Here is a 24,130-nt window from a genome sequence, read left to right on the forward strand (position 1 = left end):
CACACTGTAAAAGGTGGCTAATAACCACCGGTGCACCACAGAAACTAAGCAGCACAATCAGTTTTAGCCAGTAGGTGTGTTTGCAAATACACAATCCATGAATAACGAGGAGTGGTGTAGCTCAATGGTACAGCATTTACCTAATATGTACCAAAAAAAATATCCTGAGTTCCATCCTCACATATTTTTTTTTCTTTTTTTCATCCTCACATATTGACAAACAATAAAAACACAATAGAGAGTACTGGTCTGATGCATCAACAACTAACAATCTGAGTGTTGGCTATGTGCCATAAGCTCTTCAAATCATCTTTCACAAACTAATATGCCTAAGACACTCAAAGACCCTCACATAAGATTTTACAGTGCCCATTTTACAGGTGAGGAAACTAAGGCACTGGATAAAATACTTTTCTCTGAGGAGAACAACAAACGCCACACTCACTTCAATAACTAACATTTCATTAACAGTTCAACTTAAGGTCTGCTATGGGTACAATTTGTACCCACACAAGTCACAAGCAGGAAATGTTACTGTCAAGGTAATTAAAACAAAACATGTCAAGAAATGGCCTTTAGAGGAGAGTCTTTTGAGGGTAAATAGGACTTGCTGATGTCACTAGAATGCAGTGTGTTAGTGGCTTTATGGAAAGAAGAGAAATCTAGGCTAGATTTTTTTTGTCTCTCACCACGTATTGCTGCCCCCTGCTGTCATATAAGAAGGCCCCTGAGACACATCGGTCTAGTCTCCAAGCCTGAGAATTAAATAAACCTCCAACTTTTACACATTATACAACCCCTGACCTTTGGTTTTCTGAAGCAAGAGAAAACAAACTAAAACAAGGTCTAACAAATATTCTCTCTTGACCAAACTGTAACCAGCTTCCTTTTCAGCTTCAACCTTGTTTTAAAAACACTTGAACAAACACTAATATTTCTCAAGGCCACATCTTAGAGTGACAGTATGCTCTCCCTTAATGCGACTGTGGGAGAAAACCCAAGATTGCCGACGTCTTTTATCCATTTCAGAAGCCCCTAAAGATAAAGCTCTGAGATGGGACCGAATCTTAGCTCCTGTCACTGGCAGCTAGCAGACACCACTGACCTAAGCTCATATAGAGAACCCAGGGTCACTCTCAGTGAAGACCCCTTGTCATGTTCACCTCCTGACTCTCCCAAGCCCTTTCTCATGTCCTCCCTGTTCCTCCTTCGTCCCTTTAAACATTCATCTCTGCACAACCCAAAGTTGCCTTCAGTTCACAGCAGAATTTCTCCCCCCTGCAGTAGCAAGCACGGACTTAAATCTGTCCCTAGCATCACAGTGTCCGCCTTTGCTTCCCTCTGACTGTTTTCCACCTAATACTAGAAAACTTGGATTTGCTCAGAAAGAGTGCTCCTCAGCCCATATCCTTAGGGAATGAATTTTCTACAAGTGAAGGACTCACCTTCCTAAGAAACTATTCATTGTAGTCTCTCTACAACTTTTTTATTTCTTTAATTCCTCCAATATTCTACAACATACATTAAATATCTTGGCAGTTACACTGTACCTTGTAAGTTGGTTTACAGACAATATGGAAAAGATACAGCTCTATAACTAAATTGACTGCTTCTTTGTTTCTGTTTTTAGGTGGGGCTTTTTTTTTTAGTTCTTTTAAGATACATATTATTTTTATTTTTTGAAATTGAAATGCAACCACCACTATTAAACCAGCATAATTTCTAACTGCATTCTAAATATTTGTCCTTATATACCCACAGATAAGTATAGGTCTCACCCCTCATTCAAAAAACATCTTCTTGCAGCAGATGGAAATCATCTCAGAAAACCACAGCCAATCAAATGCAGAGAACGAGTAACTTAGTGGTGCCCAGGAATAACTGATATGTTGTCTATAACACAACTCTTGCAACTAAGGCTCAAGAATCAAGCAGAAGAGGGGGCAGAAAGATTACAAGAGCCAGATGATCAAGAAATTTAGGTGAGAATTCATCTAGAAATATAGAGAAGATACACCCAACACGGTTTCACCAGCATGGCTGCCTAAGCAAGACCTAAACAAGGATGATGCCAACAGATATGCTAATATGAAAGGACCCTGGGGTCTTATGTCTTCACATTTTTCCCTATCTCCCTGCAAGCATCCTAGGACACCATAGATCAGAACATGTACCTAGCCTTCTTCCATATTTGTAGTCATGCATTCTTTGATCATGGGTTTCCTCAGTTAATAGTCCATTAGATTCGCTTCCTGAATGGCACGCCTTTCTCCCCTTAGCAACACTGTGTGGCACGAGCTGATTTTATACCATCTACAACTCAACAGAACAAGCTCTTAGTTTCATTTTATCTCAGCCCTTGCTGCTCTGGAGGGAAACCAAACAACTGTGTGGCATCCATGTCTTTCCCACCACGCTAAACACACATTCTTACTGCTTCCCAGAGGCTGGCTGCTTTTCATTTTTAAAACCAACACAAGAGCCAGGCCTGGTGAAATACACCTTTAATCCCAGCCCTTGGAGGGCAGTGACAGGTGAATCTCTGTGGGTTTGAGGCCAGCCTGATCTACAGAGTGAGTTCAGAGCTAGACAGAGACCCTGCCTCAAAGCAACAACAAAATTCTGAAATGAGAGTCTCTCCTCCTTATTCAGATGTTAAAATGCTCTCACGATTCCCTGATCTCCTTTGAGTTTCCATAAAAGAAAAGCGTTCTTTCCAGAAAGGTTCTGTCTTCCCTGCTGCACAGCATGGTAAACGCAGTCTTCAAGTGCTACCGGTTTCTTGCCTGCATCTCCACCACCGAGTGTCTGTGGCCGCCTTGCCCCTCCCGAGGCCCTCTGTCTAAACACTGCCGCAGTATTGACCGAGCAACAAAGATGCTCATAAACTGAGTTGGGCCTGAAGGATGACTGGCTGACCTACACTTTCTGAAATTACTTTCCCTCTCACGTAGACCCATATTTCTTACACAGGTTCCATTTTGGTTATTTATTCATCTTGGTACTATTACTAAGTACCTTATGGAGTCATAACTAACAAATATTAACTGGTAGAGACCCAACTTTTAACTGCCTAACATTATCAATCTTATCAAAAACTAGAGTTGTTTTTTTAGTCATAATTTTATTCAAACTATTCAAACTACCAATTTACATTTGAAAACAGTTGAGAACATCAGGAAAATGCTGCAAAATGAAAATTCTGTTTGAAATTTCAAAGCAAAAGCAAAAAAAAAAACAGGGAGGCAGGTCAGTGAGTGCTTGCATACACATGGTACGTGTGCGTGCACTCACATGTGTATGCACACATGCACACATACACACACACACACACACACGCACATGCACACACACACACAAATAAATCTTTTAAAAACTAGCTGGATGACAATTGGGTAAAACATGCTATACACCTAATCTGTAAGTTAAAAATTTTAGAGAAATGGTTGGTATTTATGTATCTCTATGCTACGGGGCATAAAAGGATTTTCCATTTACACTGTAGCTTAAATACCACAGGCCGTGTGTAAAAGGTGAAAAGTTCCATTTTAGTTTTATGGCAAAACTCCTTAGACAACACAATGTCTTTAGAGCATCTTACAAACTTAAAATGATCAGCCAGGTGCCAGGTAAAGTAGCACACCTGGGAGGCAGAGGCAGGAAAACTGCTTGAGCATCAGAGTCTAAAGATAACCATGGCAAAGAAATGTTTTTGAAAAGTCATCGAGACCTGAAGAATGCAATTTTATCTTTAAAAAGACCTTCTGGATTATGTAAGAATCTCAGCAGATACTCTGAAAAAGTGGCCATGTTCACCTCTTTGCTCATGAGTGCCCATTGGGTCTTCTTTAAGCCCCAGGCACTGAACGCACAGCAGAGATCATGCAAATCCTCGTACTGCAAAGTACTGTTTCTAGGGATGTTGGTCACTCATAATTATTAATTACAGGGCAGAGTGACACTCAACATTCATTCAACAAATTCCGAAGAGTTTCAGTGGAGAGAACGCACATGCGAGGAAGGCACTGGAGGCCTGGCAAAGCAGTCCTGAACATATCCTAAGCCAACCACAGAATAATACGGGCAGCGCCAGATGGGCCAGCAAACCGCTCCTGGTCATCATGTACACAGCGTTCTTTTCCCTGCTGCAGTAGTAATTTACAGAGGTGTAGAGCTGCCCTCTAGTGACCAAGATGTAAACTGCAAAGGGCTTCATTGGCAGAAACCATTAAGTCCCCCGCACCTACCCAAGCCACTAAACAGTAAAATTAATACACTATAACACATTAAAGTTACAATAAAACTCCAAAGGAAAGAGACCAAAAGTGAAATAACAGGCTTTTATGTTTCTATTATATATTTGAAGATCTGACTCTTATAAAAGGTATAGTCAAAAATAATATAATAACTCTTAAAATGAACGTCTCATTTCAAATTCATCCAATGGTTTTAGTAGGAGATGATACAAAACAGTCGCCTGGATATTACCCACATAAAAGTAGAATTTTTCATCATAGGATCTGTAAGAAATAATGCCTATGCTCAAATTTCAGCTCACCTTTATGGTTTTTGTAGTTTTAGCAGAGATGCTTTCAGCGTCTCCAAACATCACTTTATCAGTAAAAGGGGAAACATGGCGGTATTTTAAAGTGTTACTGTAAGGACTGCATAGATCAAGGGACATGTACCTAAGACCTGCACCCAACCCTCTGCAAAGAGCAGCAAATTTTGTCTATCCAACACAAGACAATAATTTTGTTGTTCTTTCTTTCTTTCTTTACCATTGCTGGCTTTATTATTCCATTTTTATAATTTTAGCTTTTGATCTCTGATCAGTATAAAGTAGTCATTGCAGCTAATTAAAAAACCACAGGCTGATGTACCAGGCATGTCTAGTGCACCTCCGTCAACACTGGTCTCCCCTCTGACACAAACAACAAGAACAGACAGAAAGCCGGGACTCAGTTCCCAACAGCAGCTTTATTTGAACAGTAAAAGCTCATCTAGTTGGTGTGCTGTGGAGAACCCTGTGACTGTCAACTCTAAGCAAACCTCATAGCCTGACCTTACTTCCAAGAGGACACTTTCGTGTAACAATAAACTTATTTCACAACAGAACAAAGTTTTCACTTTGAAGAGTTCTCAAAAGTGAACAGTTCTCAAGTTCAGAGGGGAGAAGATCATGTCCTACATAATCTACCTAGGCCACTATTCATGAATCAGAAACCTACATAGGTTGAGAGTTCGAGTGAGACTCCTCTCACCTTCCATAGACCAAACACAGTAGATCAGAACCAATCTTCCTCCTGTTGGCTTACAGTGCAGATTAGCTTATTTTCTAATGTATTATGAAAACAGTGTCAAAGGCATGGTTGGGAATAACTATAAATAAACTTAACAGCTCCTTGCATATCCAGAATGGTAACTGCCATCCAGAGTCAGGGTTCTCTGAAATGTTTCCTTTCTAGACATTTTAAATGATTTATTATATATATTACACATATATTATATATACGCATGGCTGCATATGTGTCAGAGCATGGTTTTGCATGTGTATGGGGGCCATAATTCAGTATCCAATATCTTCCTTAATCATTCTCCACCTTTGCAGGGTCTCTCAATGAATCTAGAACTCACCAATTTAACTATGCCAGTGAGTTTTTAGGCTCCCCCATCTCTGCCTCCCCAGCCTGGGGATTCCATACATGGGTCATAATAGTACAAGTGTCTAAAAGATACCATCGAATGTCCCATCTTCTAAAAGCAATTAAAGACTCCTGGAGGGCTCGGTAATACACTCATCACCACCCATGCACAAAGGCCTTGCTCCCATCCATATTGTGTAGAAAGGAGTCTTACTAGACATTAGAAAAGTCATGCCAAAGTCATTTTAAATAGTTCCCCTGGAACTGTGCTTAGACATGTCACAGCACAGACATTTCCTGAGGAGGCCTTAAGTTTCTGCTGGAGACCACAAATGCTGGGACCAACTCCATGGTTGGAAATAGAATGATATAGATCTGCAAAGCTTGTACTTGGTTCATTCATCTTGAAAGATGAATGGGATTGCAGAATGTAAATTCAAAGGAGCATTTCCTTTTGCCTGACAGGATTCCCTTGCAAGCTAATGCTCGAGCAGCCCATCCATCTGTGCAGATAGGAATGTCAATCACAGATCTAACACTGTTTTAAGGCAAACAGGGATTTGTCACCCGAATGAGGCTTTCTTACCTGCTGGACACTGTTGGAACATTTCTTTGGGCTTTCCAAAACAGAGGATTGAGGTTCTGGATTGGAAAGGAAGCAGACAGTCAGCACCGTAAAGAACAAAATTCCCCATTTCCTCAATCAAAAGTGAAAACTTCCCCTAGACATAGATTTTTCACAGTTTCCAGTCTTTTTCCCCAATTCTACTAGTGCATCGTGAGACTGTGACTGCTTTTCAGTATAATAAACACATGATGAGACATGCTTGTGTCTTTGCTGTTTCACACACAGGGGCAGCCCAATGCACTGTTCTGCATACCCAACTTAATTATTTTTCCCAATTGTTTTTTATTTCGCCCAAAAGTCCCTGCCTTAGAATGTCCATTGTGTTAGTCATTTAGTGAAAGTTCATATGTGATGAAACCACCTCAGTCTCGAAGCAAAGGATGTTAAAGGTTCTTTAAAATACTGACAAATTCAGTTCTGCTTTCAGTCCTGGATGACAAATACTGCCACCTAGAGGCACGAATAAGAAGGGGTTCTGAAGGGATTTTCTACCTCCAGTCTTTCTTGTCATTTGAGATGACAAATCCATCATAGTGGAAACACATTAGAATAAGTAGATATTTCTGTTGTTGTTGTTGTTAAGATAGAGGGCAGTACCTTCTATGTGAAAATTTAAGACTATAAAAATAAAAATGAATCATCCATCCTCTGCAGTTTAGAGATGAGCAGACCATTTAGTGGCAAGATGAGTGCTAGAGTTTAAATCTCTAGTCTATCAAGGACAGACACTACAAATCAGGTAGAGAGTAACTGTCCATGAGTATCATAACTGATGCATACATCAATGCTACAGAAACGTATAGCATAGTTAGTGTTTAAGGAACATGATATGCCGTGAAGAGGTATTGAAAACTTTCTTTGTACTCAGATGAACAGCATGACCTCAACATGGGCTTGCTGGCTTTGGATCATCTGCCTGGCCTTCCTAATTCTCTGTAAACATCCCATCTTCCCCACTAGCTCACTATGCTCCTAATTCCATGGTCATCTTCTAACATGATTCCACAGGGCTTACAAGGCCACACAGGCTATTACCTACACTCACAACACTCTTGTTTCCTTACACCCTCAACGTCACCATTCTTTAGTTACTAAGTCCCTTCTCTGAGAATTTTGCTCAGGCCTGCAGGCAGACTTTTCTTTCCCACCCACCAGTTCCAAATAACCAATACAGAGACTTAATATTAAGTATAAATGGCTCAGCTGATATCTGAGGCTTGCTCTTAGTACTTAAATTTGCCCATTTCTATTCATCTGCATTCTGCTACATGGCACCTCTGTGAACTCTATTATAATCGCACCTTCATACTTCCCTAAGACTCCCTGGTCCCCAGCCCTCCCTTGTCATCACACCCTCCATTCTGTAGTCCATCTCTTTGACACGTATCTACTATTCCACATTATCGTTGGAGTCAGGAAGGCTCCCGGAACACTTATGTCTTCAAAGCTCTGACTTCAAGCTTGTGGTGTTATTGGGAGGTCAAGAGAACTTTGTAAGATTAGGTATCATTGTCACTTTGAGCATCCTTTAGAGGAAATAATAGGATCTTATGCATCACTCTTCTCTGGTCCCCAGAAGCTAAAAAGGTAACTGCTCTGATTCACCAATGATCTGTTTGACCACAGATCCAAAATCATGGGACCACGTTACCACAAATAGAAACCTCTGAAGTCAACCCAAATCATTTTTTCATTCTGCAACTTGATTTTATCATGTGCTTTTTTATAATACTGCAAAACTAAGTAACTCACTCCGCCATAATACACACTTGGTGGAAGCAGGTACTTTTGTCAAATATCCTCCTGTTGTACAATCAGAACAGTGTTTGCTGACAGTAAGTGTTTAAAACAGTTACACAGTGAATGTCAGGATGAAAACAAATGAAACATTGTATCAAGCCAAGAAATAGTGCTTCCATAAAAAAAGTTGGGTAACTGTGTTAGGGAGGAGTAATGAATTCTTCGGAGGCAGTATCAATCTGTCTATCTACTTTACTTCCTGAACTTCAGCTAAGAATGTATCTTTAAAAACAAAAAAAAAAAAATCAGAGAATAGCATGGGGCAGTCTCTTGCCAACATGTGTCTGAGTGAGCAAGAATATGACCAAGTGGCTTTAAAATGCAACCATTGTCCCGGACAACACGATTCCACCAGGCTAATCAAAAAGCATATTCTCCTGACATTGAACTTAGCACCAGTATCATCACCATTTGAACAGAGATCTTTTGTTTGAAAGCTAATCAAATCTACTTCCATCTCTCCTACTTCCACCAAATAGAGACCCACCGACAAGTCCTGGCATCGAGGACAGGGAGGGAAGTACCTCTTCTTCTTCTGCCTACTTAAACATTGCAGTAAGAGCAAACGGATCTCCTCCTTACACTCTAGGGTCTGTCTTGTTTTTTGGTTTTTTTGTTTGTTTGTTTGGGTTTTTTTTTTTTTTTGGTTTTTCGAGACAGGGTTTCTCTGTGGCTTTAGAGGCTGTCCTGGAACTCGCTCTGTAGACCAGGCTGGCCTTGAACTCACAGAGATCCGCCTGCCTCTGCCTCCCGAGTGCTGGGATTAAAGGCGTGTGCCACCAACGCCCGGCGTTTTGTTTGTTTTTAACTTTAGACATGCACACAAGGATTCCTAACTTTTTTTTTTTTGCCCTGCAGTTTTTGAGCTGGCAAACTGCTAACAAACGCCAGCTTCCAGGCTCAGATGAGCAATGCTGACAAGTGTCTTTAGCAGAATAATATAATCAGAAAACTATTTATTAGAGCCATTATCAATCAGATATTGTGAGACCCCCATACTCAAATTCTCAGCTTCCCTCCATCTCATTCCACAGGTACCTAGGTTGGGTTCTTTCTCCCTTTATCGACATCCTTTATTGATATCTTTTGTGGAAAGCCTGTGTTAAAACAGCAAAGAAAAATTCACATCTCAGAACACCCTGTAAAGTCACAAGCGAGGATGCAACAGTCTAGAGGCACAGATGCAAAGTAGAAATAAACTAACTCCACGGAGAAATAAAGTGAAAATAAGTGAGAACTAAGATCAAAAAGTAGTGTAGACATGGAGAAGAAGGAAAATCTAGACTAGAAGACAGAAAAGACACTGGAAGGAAAATGAGTGAAAAGAATTACAAATAACAAAAGTGCTGTGCAATGGGTAAAAAATGATGCCATCCAAGAATCAAATGGTTGGTTTGTGAGTGGCAGCTCAAGACCCACTCACTGGCAGGTGGATTTGAGAAGGTAGCTTAATTCCATCCTGTGTTGAGTGAGCTCAATACACATGACTGTCCCTTGTATAAAGCGGTACACCTGTTTCTAACGTTTCCTCAATCTAGGACCCCAAGTCTTTTTTCAGAATCCCTTTCAACCAGCTCTGAGACTGGAAGTGTCTCCACCACATACCAGAATGGCTAAAGAGTCCACACAATGAAGACACAGTGAGGGTACATTAAAAACTGCCACCCCCACTGTCCCTTTGAAAGCCCCCCAAAAAACTGGATCATTTTGGTTTAAAAATCATAAAACAGAGAGAGAGAGAGAGACAGAGACAGAGACATGATATTCTCAACAAATCTTTTGATGTTCTGTAGTTCGTAAATAACCTCATAAAAATCTAAGCATGGTCTAAAGTTCTTGGGTTCCTATAGGCGCAATTTGATGTGTTCTGTTGTTTGTTGATATGTTTTAGGAACAGGGTTTCACTGTATGACACAGGCTAACCTCAAAGTCGTGACCCCACTGCATCCATTTCCCAAGTGTGAGATCACAGGTGTGCACAGCTCTCCCTGACTATTGGAAAGAGAAGGCAGTAAGTATAGCAGCATGTGTCTCGCCACTAAAAATGGAAAGAAAATTAAATCACAGTCCACAAATACAAAATACATCAAGTAGATATTCTTAAGAAATTTACACAGTAAGTATTGGGCACAAAGCTAAAATTCCCTAGATTATATCTTCTTACTGAAATACATCAATGTGGTTCAAATCTAGTTAATTTAAGAGACACAATTTATTAAATGGAATTTAAAATGCATGCATTAGGAGTCTCATCTGTGGGAGAGGCTTTTAATTCTAATGCAGCATGTCTCTGACAGGTAAAAATGGAGTGGGGAGCTTAACATGTTCTAATAGGCTCATCCATATGCTCTTGCTTCTTTGATAGTAGAATCATCTCATCACTGCCAACAGAAGACATTTATACTCAGATCCCAACTAGATAAAGAGAAAACACAGGACACACCCCATCCCCATCCACCAATACACAGAAACACAATCCATCCTTCTATCCCTGGATTATGTGACAAGCCCAGGGAGACAGAGCACAACACCTCATCCTTGGTACTCCAGCATTAGCATATTAGCTAACCAGTGTCAACGCACTCGGACAAGACCTAGAAATGGGCCGGAGATACCATATTGTGGTACACCACACAAGAGCTCTATTGAGATTTATTTTTGTTTTTATTTACGTGCGCATGCATATATCTGGCTTTGTGAATGCCCATGTGTGCAGGTATCCATGGAAGGCAGAGAAGGGTGTTAGGACCCCTGGACCTCATGTGTATGTGTGGTTGTGAGCTGTTGGATATTATCTAAACTCAGGGAGAGCAGCAAGCACTCTTAGCCACGTGGCCATCTCTGCAGACCTTCGCAATCCTTCTGAGGGACCATAAGAGACATATCGTCTAGAGAGTAGAGGCTAAAACGTGTGCTTCCCTAAGCAACTGTTACTTTCAACCTCGTGATGACTAAAGGTGGCACACAGTCGCTCGTGTGCCCCCTTCTCCTTGGAAATCAAGGAATGAATTTCCAACTACCTTACATATTGCAGCTTCTTCTGAGACACACTGAGCTAACCTAACACAGACTCATTTACTGCTTCACCCTAAATTCTTTTCATTTGGTCCATCTCCCTTTGTTTGTGATCCTTTTGTGCATCTTAGACATTCACAACTGTTTAAATGTTTTCTTAAACAAATATGAAAATAAGCATTGTTGTAAGATTTCCCTAGGAAAAGTTTCTATTAGATTTCTCACTCGATACATGAATACACATACATACATACATACATACATACATACATACATACATACACGCACACACACACACACACACACACACACACACGTTTTTATTTGTTTTCCATTCCTCCAGGACTCTCTGTACCTATGCTGCTTTTTAAGTCAGACCTCTGTGTTTGTTTTGGCCAGTGGCATTGTCATGGAATGATGAAGGACTTGAGTGAAGTGAGAATATGCAATTCCTTCCTTACAACTAACTACTCATTTCTCGTCTGTCTACCATGAAGACATACTTTTAGTTAATTTTTGATTATGTGTAAACCAATTAAATGACCATCTAGGATTTTGTTTTTGTTTTTGTTTTCTACTAATTTCTCTTTACCTAGCACACAAAATAATGGATTTCATTAATACACTTTTGTGCATGTATATGTTTGTGTACATGTATGTACACAAATATACACATATACACACCACTGTTTTTCTCTCCTGTCATACTTTATAATTTCCACTGAGAGATCCACTCACCATAGTTTTCCTTCTGCACTCAATAAACATGTGAGTGCATAAACGTGTACACACACACACACACACGCATACATGCACGTGCACACATGTAAACACATTCTGCATGAGAAAAAAATACTAATTTGCTTTCCCCTCCCCATTAACCAGTATTGTCTCCCATCAATGGTCTCTTGTTTTAGCAGACCTATCCACCTACTGTCATGTCCCCTCTTGAATATACATTCTTTATAGACATTAAATGTAGATTCCAGCTGGGGGGTGGTGGCTCACACTTTTAATCCCAGCACTCAGGAGGCAGAGGCAGGCAGATCTCTGTGAGTTCAAGACCTATAAGAGCTAGTTGCAGGACAGGTTCCAAAGCTACACAGGGAAATCCTGTCTCCAAAAAAAATTCATGAGATTCTAAGAATAATTTGTATTCTTCAGCTTCAGTTGTTAGACAAATTCTTTAGATGTCTATTAAGTCCATCTGATTTATGAAATAATGTATCTCTTTGTTAGTAGTTTTTATAGGTCATCACTCTATTGATGGCACTGGCGGGTTAAAAAACACTATTATTATGCCTGGCCCTATTTGACCCCTTAGTGATTCTTTTATGAAACTTAATGTGGCAAAGCTTACAATTTGCAATTATTCACTTTACTAGTGTATGGTTAGCTTTATCACCTGTGTCTTACTCTGACTTCAATTCTACTTCATCTGACATGAGTACAGCTACTATTTCTGTTGAGTTTAACCATTTTGGAGGTAAATTCCAATCCTCTTAACTTCCAGTTTCTTTGTATTTTTGCAAGTGAAGTTTGTTTGTGACAACAACAAGAAAAAAATAGCTGGATTGGTTTCAATCCAATCAGCTTTCTGCGTCTTTTAACTGGAGAACGAAGACCGTTTTCTTTTATTATTGAGAGGGTTTGCTGCTTCTCCTGATTGCACTGGATGTTTTGTGTTTATTTTAATGTGTTTGTTCTTCTCCCTCTACTTCATCACACTAGAGGTTTGATGTTTAACTGAGTTGGATAAATCTGTTTCTTTCTTAAATTCCTTCTGCTCATCTGCTTGCTTTTACAATCTATTATTTCCTGTGCGCTCACAATGAAGGCCATCTCTCTTCATCCTCTCCATGCAGCGACATCCCTTTATGTATCCTCCGCAATGCTAGATGAGTGGCCACAAGCTGTATTAATTTTTACACGTCTCATGAGGTTTCTATATTTCCATTGATTTTAAAAGATAACTTTGCGAGGTATAATAATCTTGGCTGGCAGCTATTTCCTCCAGGGTATTGAATTCTTTCCCAACTTTAGTTATTAGAATGGGTATGTCTTTGTGACTTAGACATTTTGCCTTACAGCTTATCATGGTGTTTCTTTGTTCTCTGATCAAAGTATGTACCTAATAATATTTTATAGTAAGGTTCTTTTTTCAGTCATATCTATTTGGGGTTTTAAATTCTTTCCTGGGCTTGGCTGTCCTCTTCTTTTCCCTAAGTTTGGGGAATTTCCCCTACAGTGTCACTCAGTGTATTTTTCATGCCCGCTGGTTTTAAACTCATCTCCTTCTGCCGCTTCATGTGTCCTTAACATTTTTGAGAGTTCCTGAAGTCACTGTGGTCCCTGTTCCTCTTTATTCTTTGCCGATGTTGGAATGCTGCATTTCCCTGACCTTGCCTTGACCCCTACATTCTTTGCTCTGACTGATCCAGTCTTTGGTGATGCATTCCACTGTGGTCTTTGTTTATTGAAATTTTCACTCCCTATATTTGTTTATTTTTAATTTGTTTTCTTTGTTGTTGTTGTTTTAATCTCAATGTCCTTACTGAATGTCTAAGTCAGATTCTTAACCTTCCCTTTTACATTACAAGCATCCTTACACAGGCCCTAGACAGATTTCTCTCTGGATTCATATGCTTTTTTTCTTTTTTCTTTTTTTGGTTTTACGAGACAGGGTTTCTCTGTATTATTTTGGAGGCTGTCAGTCCAGCCTAGCCTCGAACTCACAGAGATCCGCCTGCCTCTGCCTCCCGAGTGCTGGGATTAAAGTTGTGTGCCACCATCGCCCGGCTTCATATGCTTATTTTTAGGCTTTTTAAGTTTGCTTATTTTTATAAGGAGACCACTGAATCATGTGTTTGAAATGTCAACCATTTCATATCTTTAGACTCTGTAACTGAGGAATTATAATCTTATGAAATATGTTGCCTTGATGTTTTTTAGGCTTCTTGGGTTTCTGTGTTAGTATAGCTACCTCTTCCAACTTCATTTATCAAACAGCTTGTCAACAGCTTTCTCTTCAGGACTTACTACCCCAGTGCCATAGAGATATGAAAAAGCAAACTTCTTTAACAGCTACAACACCAAACCAAATAGGATCTTTAAACTTGTTTTAAAATGATGAAAGCTAACTACTATAGCACCGACGACTACAGGACAGAAAATTAGCAAAAAGAAAAATATTCGAATAAGTTGTGGGAGAAAAAATAAAAGTAATGCAAAAGGGAAATGAAAAGATGAGAAAGGCAAGACAAGACGTGAGGTTTCCTTTTAACAATGCTCCCTCTACCGGCAGGAGTTGAGCATAGCATGCCCTCACTTCTTATTCCAGCTAGAGTTAAAGCTTCTATGATTCCTTCTGCACACTTCTAATGGCCAATTTATACACCGAGAGGCCTATCCTCAGAGACAATATCAACAGTATAAGGAGAAGAATGAAGGCAAAAGAACAAAACAAATCTGGACTTTCACTGGTGAGAAGAAGTGTCAGGTTTCAGCTTGGCCTCAGCACTAAAAATTCATTTTAAGAAGCATTGGTGTTTCAGTGAATACATAAAGATTGGAGTGACCTTGCTTATAAAAAGTGACTATAGAAAAATTAAACACCTGAGAAAATCAGAAGAGGCAGAAGCACAAATCTGAATTAACTGGACCTGTGAATTAACAGCCCTTTTTTAAAGAAGTAGAAGGAAAAAAAATCCCTCCATCAAAAAAGTAAAAAAAAAAAATAGTTGCACCTGAAAGATTTTCTTCTTCAAAAAGTAAAGAAGCTTTGAAGTGGCCACATGTTGCACTTAGCAATTTAAAACATAGTGTCACTACACAATAGTATGTAACTAGCAGTCAGGTGAATAAATAGTTTACAACTAATGATAAGCATACTATTAAAACTCACAATTATCAAAACATTGGTCTCTAGGGTTTTCTGTGATGCTGGCATCTCATTCTTACACTTGACTGACAAGAGAGGAGGGGGATGACTCTTTGGACATGAGAAGGCTCCTTGTGTTTTTCCAAACGAATGCAACTGAGTATGAGTGGAGGAGCAACATTAGTGTGCTTTGGACAAAGCAATGTTTGTGGTCATTGGGGTCGAGAGCAGAGCAATGAGAGAAAAACAGGTTGGTGGTTTAAATTACTTTCTACTCACCTCGATCAACTTCTTCACGAATGCATATTTTAAAAGGAGAAAAGTTACTGTATTAAAAGTGACTTGCTCAGGCATTTTGCAAACTGTGTTAATCTATAAAGGAAAAGGGCAAGTCATCATCTCCCTCTCCTGGGCCCACTGCCATCCATATCAACTAGAACTCAGGTGAACACAATTAGCTCATTCTCAGCCAAGTGCTCCTTCAGTAACCTAAGGATTCAGAATTATTTTAAACTATCCCCAAATATTACAGAATAGTGTTATCACTTCTGCCAGAATAGTTGGAAAATATACAGTAAGGGCGGCACAATTTATACCAACCAAAGATGCAAATGCATGAAAGGGTAGAAACCATTGTTCCTAGGGCTCTCAATGAAATTGCTTAAAACTGCTGCATTTGTACCTACAAATTTCAGCCAATAGCATTTTAGCCTGAAGATAATGGTATCAAAATCTTTACTTCAGTCCTTCCCTTTTTACAACCAACAGTGTCTACATTTGCATGTTGAATTTTCAGGCACTACCATGTCCAAACTCTCTTTTCTCCAAAGATTTTTATGTGTGGAAGTCTACCTTGACCCTTGGTCAGCCACTGTCAATGAGTGCGGTAGTAAAGAGAATCTGACTTCCATGAGACAGTTTTCTATCTTCTCTCACTCACTTGTGTTTGGTTTTCATTCTATTGGATTATGTGCCAACTACTGAATATTAAACAGTTTCTCCAAAACACAGGACATTCAAAGAGGGAAATGTGAAGTACTGGTACATTGCTTGAAAGAATAAATGATAAAATACATTTGTCTACAAACTGAAATTAATATCAAGAGGGTAAGGATTCTGTGCAAAAAAAAATGTGGACAGCTGCCTGGCAAACCATTAACAGAGTCACTGTTGATTTTAAAGGAAAGTCATGAGGAAGATAATAAGATGAAATAACTTTAATAATAGTTGTAACAATAAGGCCAAGCACTTCCATTGACCCAGGCACTCTGGGTCTATTCTGCACTCTGATGCTTTATATGAACTCATGCACTCCTAATCATGCTACAAAGTAGATGCTATTCTCATTAACATTTCATAGACGAGGAAATGGAAACTGCAGTTTGGACATTTGCCTAACATCAGAAAGCTTACGTACTGCAGAGCCCAAGATACATAGTTTTATATTTTGCCCTTGCACAACAAGCCAAAATTAAGCGTCTTTGGACATCTCTCTTTCACTGAGACAGTACAGGTGGTCAAGTTCTAAGTTTTGAAACCCACAGTATCACTAATGAAAATCTGGTATGGGGGAATCTGTGGGTATAAACAATCTGTTCTATTTAGTCTTGGCTTATATATCAGAAGATGGGACCTACTCCTGCTCAGTCTACCAGGAGAACCTGGATTCTATTAAATCATCATGCTAATGATTTTCTCCAAATAACACTGAGGCCAGTCTCATATTTCCCAGCCAATAGCACAAAATAGTTCAAGACAACAAAAGGAAAAGAAAGATTGGAATATCTTATAATTATTTTAATGTGACATTTAAGCAAATTTACATCTCTATTTTCCTTTCCCAGTTATCTCTATAGGTAAAGAAAAGAATGTTAAAACATACAGACAAAACAAAAATGTCCCCCACGGGTCTCCTAGCCCAAATATGGTGTAAAGTTTCAACCTGGTAGTGGGCGAGTATCTGTAGACAGTGATTCTCAAACTTCAGTAAATGCAGAAACTACTGGAGAATCCCAGTATATCTGCTACCCGTCTACATTCTAGTCCTGAAGCTTTGAAGACAACCATAAGAACTTTCAGTGTCCCAGGCTTCCCATTGATTTTAATGGGTTGCCTGCAGGAGATGTATAATAATAATAATAATAATAATAATTATTATTATTATTATTATTATTATTATAACAATAAAAACTAAAGACTTACTACCCAGCAAATGTTTGCAATTACACATTACATCACATGATCTTGCAAAGCTGGCTGTTCCATATCCTACCTGCGTTAACATCCTTGGGACTGTGCTCTTCATCAGGAAGCCTGGATGATGGCCATGTGGATGGTTCTCTCCTGGGAAACTGTCCTTCGCTGTAATCCATGGAATGCGTGGGTTGACTAACTGCAGCCCAGGTGTAAAGCTGATCTTGCTATATTTAAAAAGGTGTTTAAATGGAAATGTTATCAATTCAATCATGAAATAAATGGCTATTACAAAATGTAAAAAAAATACAGATATACAGACACAACTAAAGCACTCAAATAGCATCTTGCATTGTTCAATACAGAGCCATTAAAACACCAATTCTCTCAAACTGCCCTGTGGCCACATGCCCCATCATCATCAACATCATCAACATCATCATCATTATAATAGTAAAACCTAAGTCTCTCTCTTTGGAAGAAGAGATGTTACATGGGCCTTCCAGGAGACCTCCAGATGCAGAGTTAACAATACTTCATGAAAATGCATCACTAACCCAGTTGAATATGATGCCTCTTTATCTGTGTGGGTTTGACTTCGGCTTGCTTTGGTTTTGGTTTTTCAGGCCATATCTCTCTCACTACCAGGCTGGCAAGAGACCCTTCTCAGTTCCCTAATCATTTGGAACTACCAGCATGCATCACCACACTGGGAAGATATTCCATTAAAAATTATTTCATCACTTGTGGGAAAGCCAGAGGGTAGTCTATACTTGGACACCACTGGGACAATAGCAGCTGCTTATCTTGGGTCCCAGCTCCCAGCGTAGAAACCGGAAGAATGGACATGAAAAAGTAAATGAACCTGCCAACAGTAAGATTGCATAGGAGTCTTATGGCAAAGGATTGCTTTGCTAGCTATGATCAAAGTAAAGGGAACAAAATAGAAGGTTCCCGTGTGTATCTCATGGCTGGGGCCAAGCAGGGTGGCTCCCTTGGAGACCTATAAACACCTCAGAACCGATCATCAGAACTTCAGAACGATTCCAATCCCTTCAGGGTGCACTAGGTTGGTACATGCTCTAGATTCCCTTGTGCCTTTTTCTTTACTGAGATACAGTCACTTCCCTACCATGTTCTGATCACCTCTGACTAAAGCAAGGAAAACGGCAATGCAGGAGAAATGAGTGCAGATACAATCAATCACCAGAGTAAGATTATAAAGGAAATGAGTTCACTCAGGTAGGTGATGCATCTGTAAAATGTATATAATAGCTTAAGAATCCATAAAGTAGTCCAGTGTCAAAAGATGCCTTGTGCCGTATGCGGTGCTGCACACCTTTAACCCCAGAATCTGTGAGGCAAAGGCAAGAGGTCAGCCTAGTCTACGTAGTTCGTTCCAGACCAGCCAGAGTTACATGACAGAAGGAGAAAGCAGACTCCCGCAAGCTGTTGCCCTCTGACAACCACATTCATAGCAAGGTATGCAGATGACCAACACACATATGCACACATGCATACACACACTAAATGAGAAAACATTTTTAAATACTTTAAAAATGAAAACACAATAAACTAAAACCTATGGAATGGAGTAAAAGCTATACATGAGAGCAAAGAATGTCTATATCTAAAATGCAGAAAGATCTCAAATGAACAGCCTATCAATGCATCTCATGAAACTATAACAACTAAAGCAAACTCAATCATGAATTAGCAAGAAAAGGGTACAGGCCAAGCATGTATATGAATATTATAGATGTAAATGCATATGACATATATATTTATGTATATTACATACATGGGTCTGTATACAAAATAAATAAACATAAAACTAGAGGGCAATATTCTCAATAAATAGGATTAGGAAAGTTGGATAACCTTAAGTAGGTGATATAAATACAGGCTGGTGAGTTGTCTCAGTGGGTAACAGCGCTTAGGGCCAAGCATTAGGACCTTAATTTGATTCCCAAAAGCTATATGGAAAAGGGAAGAGTGACCAGCAGCAAGGTGTCCTCTGATCTCCACATGTGTGTCATGGCACAACATGCATGCACGTACATATTACAGAAATAAATATGAAAATGAATATATAGTTGTACTTGTGTATGTGGATCAGCTAGATGAAAATGATTCTTCAAAACAAAGTGGGCAAACTAATAGCCAAACTAACTAAAAAAGAGAGAGAGATAGAGAACTCACAAACAAAATGAGAACTGGGACAGGAAACATAACAGACAGCATGGACATTACAAAGAATCACTGGGTATTATTGACAATAGTAGATAAAGAACTGTGAAGGGGTAGATAATCTTAACTAACCCATGATGGATACTGAGAATAAATAAATTTCCATCAAAGAAAAGCCCAGGACCCCATGATTTCACTACTGAAATCTATCAAACACTTAAGGAACCAATAATCTCCAGAATTCCTACCAAAAACAAAAAAGCAATATTTTCTAGCTTAAATCCAGGATCAGAAAAACCAGATTAGGACATCAATGCAAAGAACGCTACATATTCCAAGACTAAGAAGAGTGCATAGAAATACAGCTCATGGACATATGAAGCATATGGATTAAACAGAAGGAACAAAATGGTGACAAGTCACTGAAGTTGTTGGTGGCAAATGACACAGCAACATTAGGAATCTAGAAGAAAGTAAGGATTGCTCATTCGGGCACTGAATGTAGGATGAGTACTCTGGGTCAGAAAGGCACCCAAATAAGGTTTAACTGTGACTTAAAGAGTTTCAACTGGTGGATCAGACTTGGGCAGAGAAGGAAGATTGATGATGATGATGATGATGATGATAATGATGATACTGTTTGTGTCCATCTGTGCATGCCCACATGTGTACATATGCATGTGGAGACCAGAGGTCAATGTCAAGTGCCTTCCAATACTGCTCTCCATCTTATTTGTTGAGGCAGCATCTCTCTGTGAAGTCGAAGCTCACTAACTGAGCTACATAGCTCTGGGGAAATGCTCAAGGGTACAGGCACACACAGGCACCCCTAGCTTCTTACATAGCTGCCTGTTATCCAAATTCAGGCCTTCAGGTTTATTCAGTAAGCACCCTACTACCTGAGCCCTATACAAAATAGAAACAACTCCTGCACATCATGGCACCCTTATCTATTTGAATGGATTTGATGAACCATGCCAAACAGAGTTCTACTCATTCACTAGCTATGCTTATCTTACCTTCAAACAATCCTGATTTGAAGTTTGGGAAAGAGGTGAAAGTATATCACTATAATTCAGCATACAGTCATAGCAAAAGCTGGTTTCTTAATGACATTTCAAAGAAGCTACTAAACTAATAATAGTAATAAAGAGCATGAAGTCCTTCCAACATGTTTCTGACTCCACATACAATTTTAGTTCGCAGGAGAAAACCAAAACAACTCTTTTCTACCATATTAACTGGGACATAATATTGTAGGTTATAAACATGTCTATTGCTTCAGAAAATTTTCGTCTTCACTGTGGAGAAAACAAGCTTGAGCCAATTAAAAAAAAATACTTAACTCCCATTTTCCACATTTCTGCACATATAATCAAAACGGAATAATTTTTATTATTTCCTTTATTATTATTCTGTTTGTGTGTGTATGTGTGACTCTGCATATGCATATGAACACCTATGTGTTCAGGTTCCTGCCACAGCCAGGCAGTGTTGGATCCCTTGAGCTGAAGTTATAGGCATCTGTGAGCTATCTCAAGTGGGTGTTAGGGACCAAATTCGGGGTCTATGGTAGTTCTAGTTCTAGGACAGCCTCCAAAGCGACAGAGAAACCCTGCCTCGAAACACCCCCCCCAAAAATTTGTTTTATCTTTTCTGCAGGCAAATCCTGAAACAACCTTTACTTTACAGGAAGCCCTCTCATCACTAAGTCCTTTGTACCCCCTACCATCCTTTCTTTACTCGTGAAGCTTTGCCCCAATTAGATAAAACCCCTCCCATGAAGCAAAGCTACTGTGGGTTTCAGAGACTAACACCAACATTGCTGTCTCCTGCGTCACTCCAGAAAAACCTTCCTGATGCAGCATCACCTCCTCCTTCCTCGTCCTCTGGAGAGGTGACACGGGCGACACGGGAGAGATTGCCTTGCAGGCGCTCACAGCTTCGCACGGGTCATCTTTTTTTTTTTTTTTTAAGTAACCTAAAATACATGTTTCCAAGTTTAGAGGTGTTTGAAGACAGGTTTCGGCATGCCTCGATGTTTCATTCTACATGAGTCTCTTTTCAGCCCCACACACATTTTTTTAGAAGTCCAATTTTAGTCATTAGTTAAAAGTTAAAGCATCTAATTGAGGTTGATAATGCCAGTAGCCAGGCAATCAGCTTTGAGCTTTATTACTATGTCGTTCATCTTTTGAGAAGATTTTATTTACTTTTATTGTATATTTGTGTGTGTGTGTGTGTGTGTGTGTGTGTGTGTGTGTGTGTGCATGTGCCTGCAGAGTTCGGAGGAAGGAGTCAGATCCCGTTGGAGGACTGGAGTTACAGCTGACTGTGACTTCCGAGTTGCTAGCCAAACCCGGGTTGTCTGCAGGAGCAGCAGGCACTCTGTCTTTCTAGGCCCTGCTTTGAGGATTTTCAAATGGACTAATTAATTATAAACTTTTAGTGAAAAAAATAGTAAGAATATAAATTATGAGCTGGGCGGTGGTGGCACATACCTTCAATCCCAGCACTTGGGAGGCGGAGGCAGGCGGGTCGCTGTGAGTTCGAGACCAGCCTGGTCTACAAGAGCTAGTTCCAGGACAGCCTACAAAGTCACAGAGAAACCCTGTCTCGAAAAACAAAACCAAAACAACAACAACAACAAAAAGAATATGAATTATGAAGAATTCTTATATATCCTATTGCCCATCCAGTCTTCCAAACTAGAAACCATGATCTTGGCGAGATCAATATCTCATACTCTCAGCAAATCTCCCAGAACAATGCTTTTCATGTTAGATATGGCACTAGAATTCACTTCACATTCATCTCTGTGGCTTTGGGCTCTTAGACTGAGTGCAAAAATTTCTCAAAGGTCATCCCAAACCTAGAGTATTCCTTATACCAAATGAGAAGTAGTTTTCATAAACAACAAAGAAAGGTACCCTCGTATCTACTACCATAGGTCTTTGCACTCTCCAAAGATTCTGAGATGGACGTGTGATAGCTGGTATGAAGACCCTTCCTATGATGGCCATCTACCCATCTACCCATCCCTGTCTGCTCATCCTTCATAGTCGCTCTGCTTCTGCCACCAGGATGGCTCATGATTTCCTGAATGTACCAAGATCTTCCAGAGCCCGGTGCCCTTATATAAACACTCTCAGGGCAGCAGAGATGGCTTTTAAGAGTGCTTGCTGCTCATCCAGAAGATGGGTTTGGTTCCCAGGACCCATGCTGAGTGGCTCATAATCGCCTGTAACTCCAGGTGTTCCAACACCCTTGTCTCTACAGCAGGCACTGCACATGGCATGGCATCCACACACAGAGACACTGACAAATACACATAGGCAAACTTTTTTAATCTCAAAAGTTTGCTTTTCTCCCCAAATCAATTAGCCTTTCTAGCTTGCTGTGATGGTGAACACTCAGTGTCAACATAAAGGGATTCCATGGAAACACACCTCTGAGAAACACCTGTAGTGGAGTTTCCAGACTAGGTAAATTAAGATGGGGAGACACCTCCTGAATGTTGACAGCATCATTCCATTGGGGAGGAAGGTAAGCTGAATAAAAAAGGTGAAAGCAACCCTAGCATCAGTATGCGCCACTCCCTGCCTCCCAGCTGAGGACAGGATGTCCAGCTGCTTCACACTCCTGCCCCAATGACCTTCCCACCACGATGAGCTGTTTCCTCAAGTCCTGATCTCAAACTAACTCTTCCTCGAGTTGCCATTGTCTAATATCTTATCATGGTATCCAGAAATGTGCCGTACTCTTACAATCTCCCACTTGACCTGCAGGGGCAAAGGCTCCTACTTCTTCAACTCCCCAGTGGTGCCACACAGCTCGTCATAGCATCTGCTCTGTTATTTCACCCTGGGATCTGTCTCTGGCCTCCCACCCACTGGGATATAAACTCTCCCAAGATCTGGACTATGCCTTATTCTCAAATGGGGAGACCCTGTAGAAATGTATTCACACTGCATCCTCTTTGTCTTTTACTTGTTAGCTTGGCCATGATCAACAGAAAGTGCATGAATCTCAAACCAAGAAGCTTTTTGGTTAAAATCGTAGGCTCCATGGGCATGCAGAGGTCTGAGCCAGCTTAGCACCATAGGGAGAGCATAGCTCATATCATGGATATTGTGTCATCCTACCAGAGCCCAAGCAGGAGAGAGAAAGTCTCAGTCTGTTGCCATCTTGCTCACAATGATGTCACAGTTTGCAGAAAGGAAAAAACAAAAGCCAGGAACTGTGCAAGTGGAAATAGAACCTTCCTCCAGTTGCCAGAATCAATGAATACCAAGGGATAAGAGTTTCCCCAAGAGTCTCATGCTGAAAGAGGGGAAAACATGAATCCCAGGTGCTATGGGGGTGGGGGTGTCTCCCAGGAAGAGGTTTCACACAATTCTGACTTGTTAGACCACCTTACAGGAGACACAGGCTCTGACAATGAGGCTCAACAGTGGGCTCGACCACACTTTGACTAGGGTGGCTATTTATGCACATATAATGTCTTCTGTTTAAACCTAAGTTAGTACCCCAAGGAAGACAATGGATTTGGGGTAAGGGGTCACTAGTCCCAGCTAGTTTATCTTTTCCCAATGTGGCCACATTCAGGAAACATGGCAACGGACTCACCCTATCCTATCACTGGTGTCAAGGTCTGGGTTTGTATCCTAAAAGCTCCAGAGACAGTCTTCCCTCTGTCCTCAAGGTTCTTGCAAAAGGGAAGGAAATCTCAATGCCTGCACCAAACAGTTTGCTTAAGCAAAAGAAAACACCATAGGA

At 40.2% G+C, this 24,130-nt stretch overlaps 1 protein-coding gene across 1 annotated transcript in view; it reads right to left on the minus strand.

Annotated features, from left to right (window-relative positions):
* The window catches only part of Fmn2 (formin 2), a 297,720-nt gene that overhangs the window by 219,703 nt on the left and 53,887 nt on the right, over window positions 1–24,130 (minus strand). The window contains exons 3-4 of the mRNA XM_021231917.2: window positions 17,241–17,388; window positions 6,232–6,287 (exon numbers count right to left, since the gene is read on the minus strand). Coding sequence (XP_021087576.2) covers window positions 6,232–6,287; window positions 17,241–17,388 — 204 coding nt within the window. The remainder of the gene's footprint in view (window positions 1–6,231; window positions 6,288–17,240; window positions 17,389–24,130) is intronic.

Source organism: Mesocricetus auratus, unplaced genomic scaffold (assembly GCF_017639785.1).
Source record: "Mesocricetus auratus isolate SY011 unplaced genomic scaffold, BCM_Maur_2.0 Super-Scaffold_100676, whole genome shotgun sequence".
Lineage (NCBI taxonomy): Eukaryota > Metazoa > Chordata > Mammalia > Rodentia > Cricetidae > Mesocricetus > Mesocricetus auratus.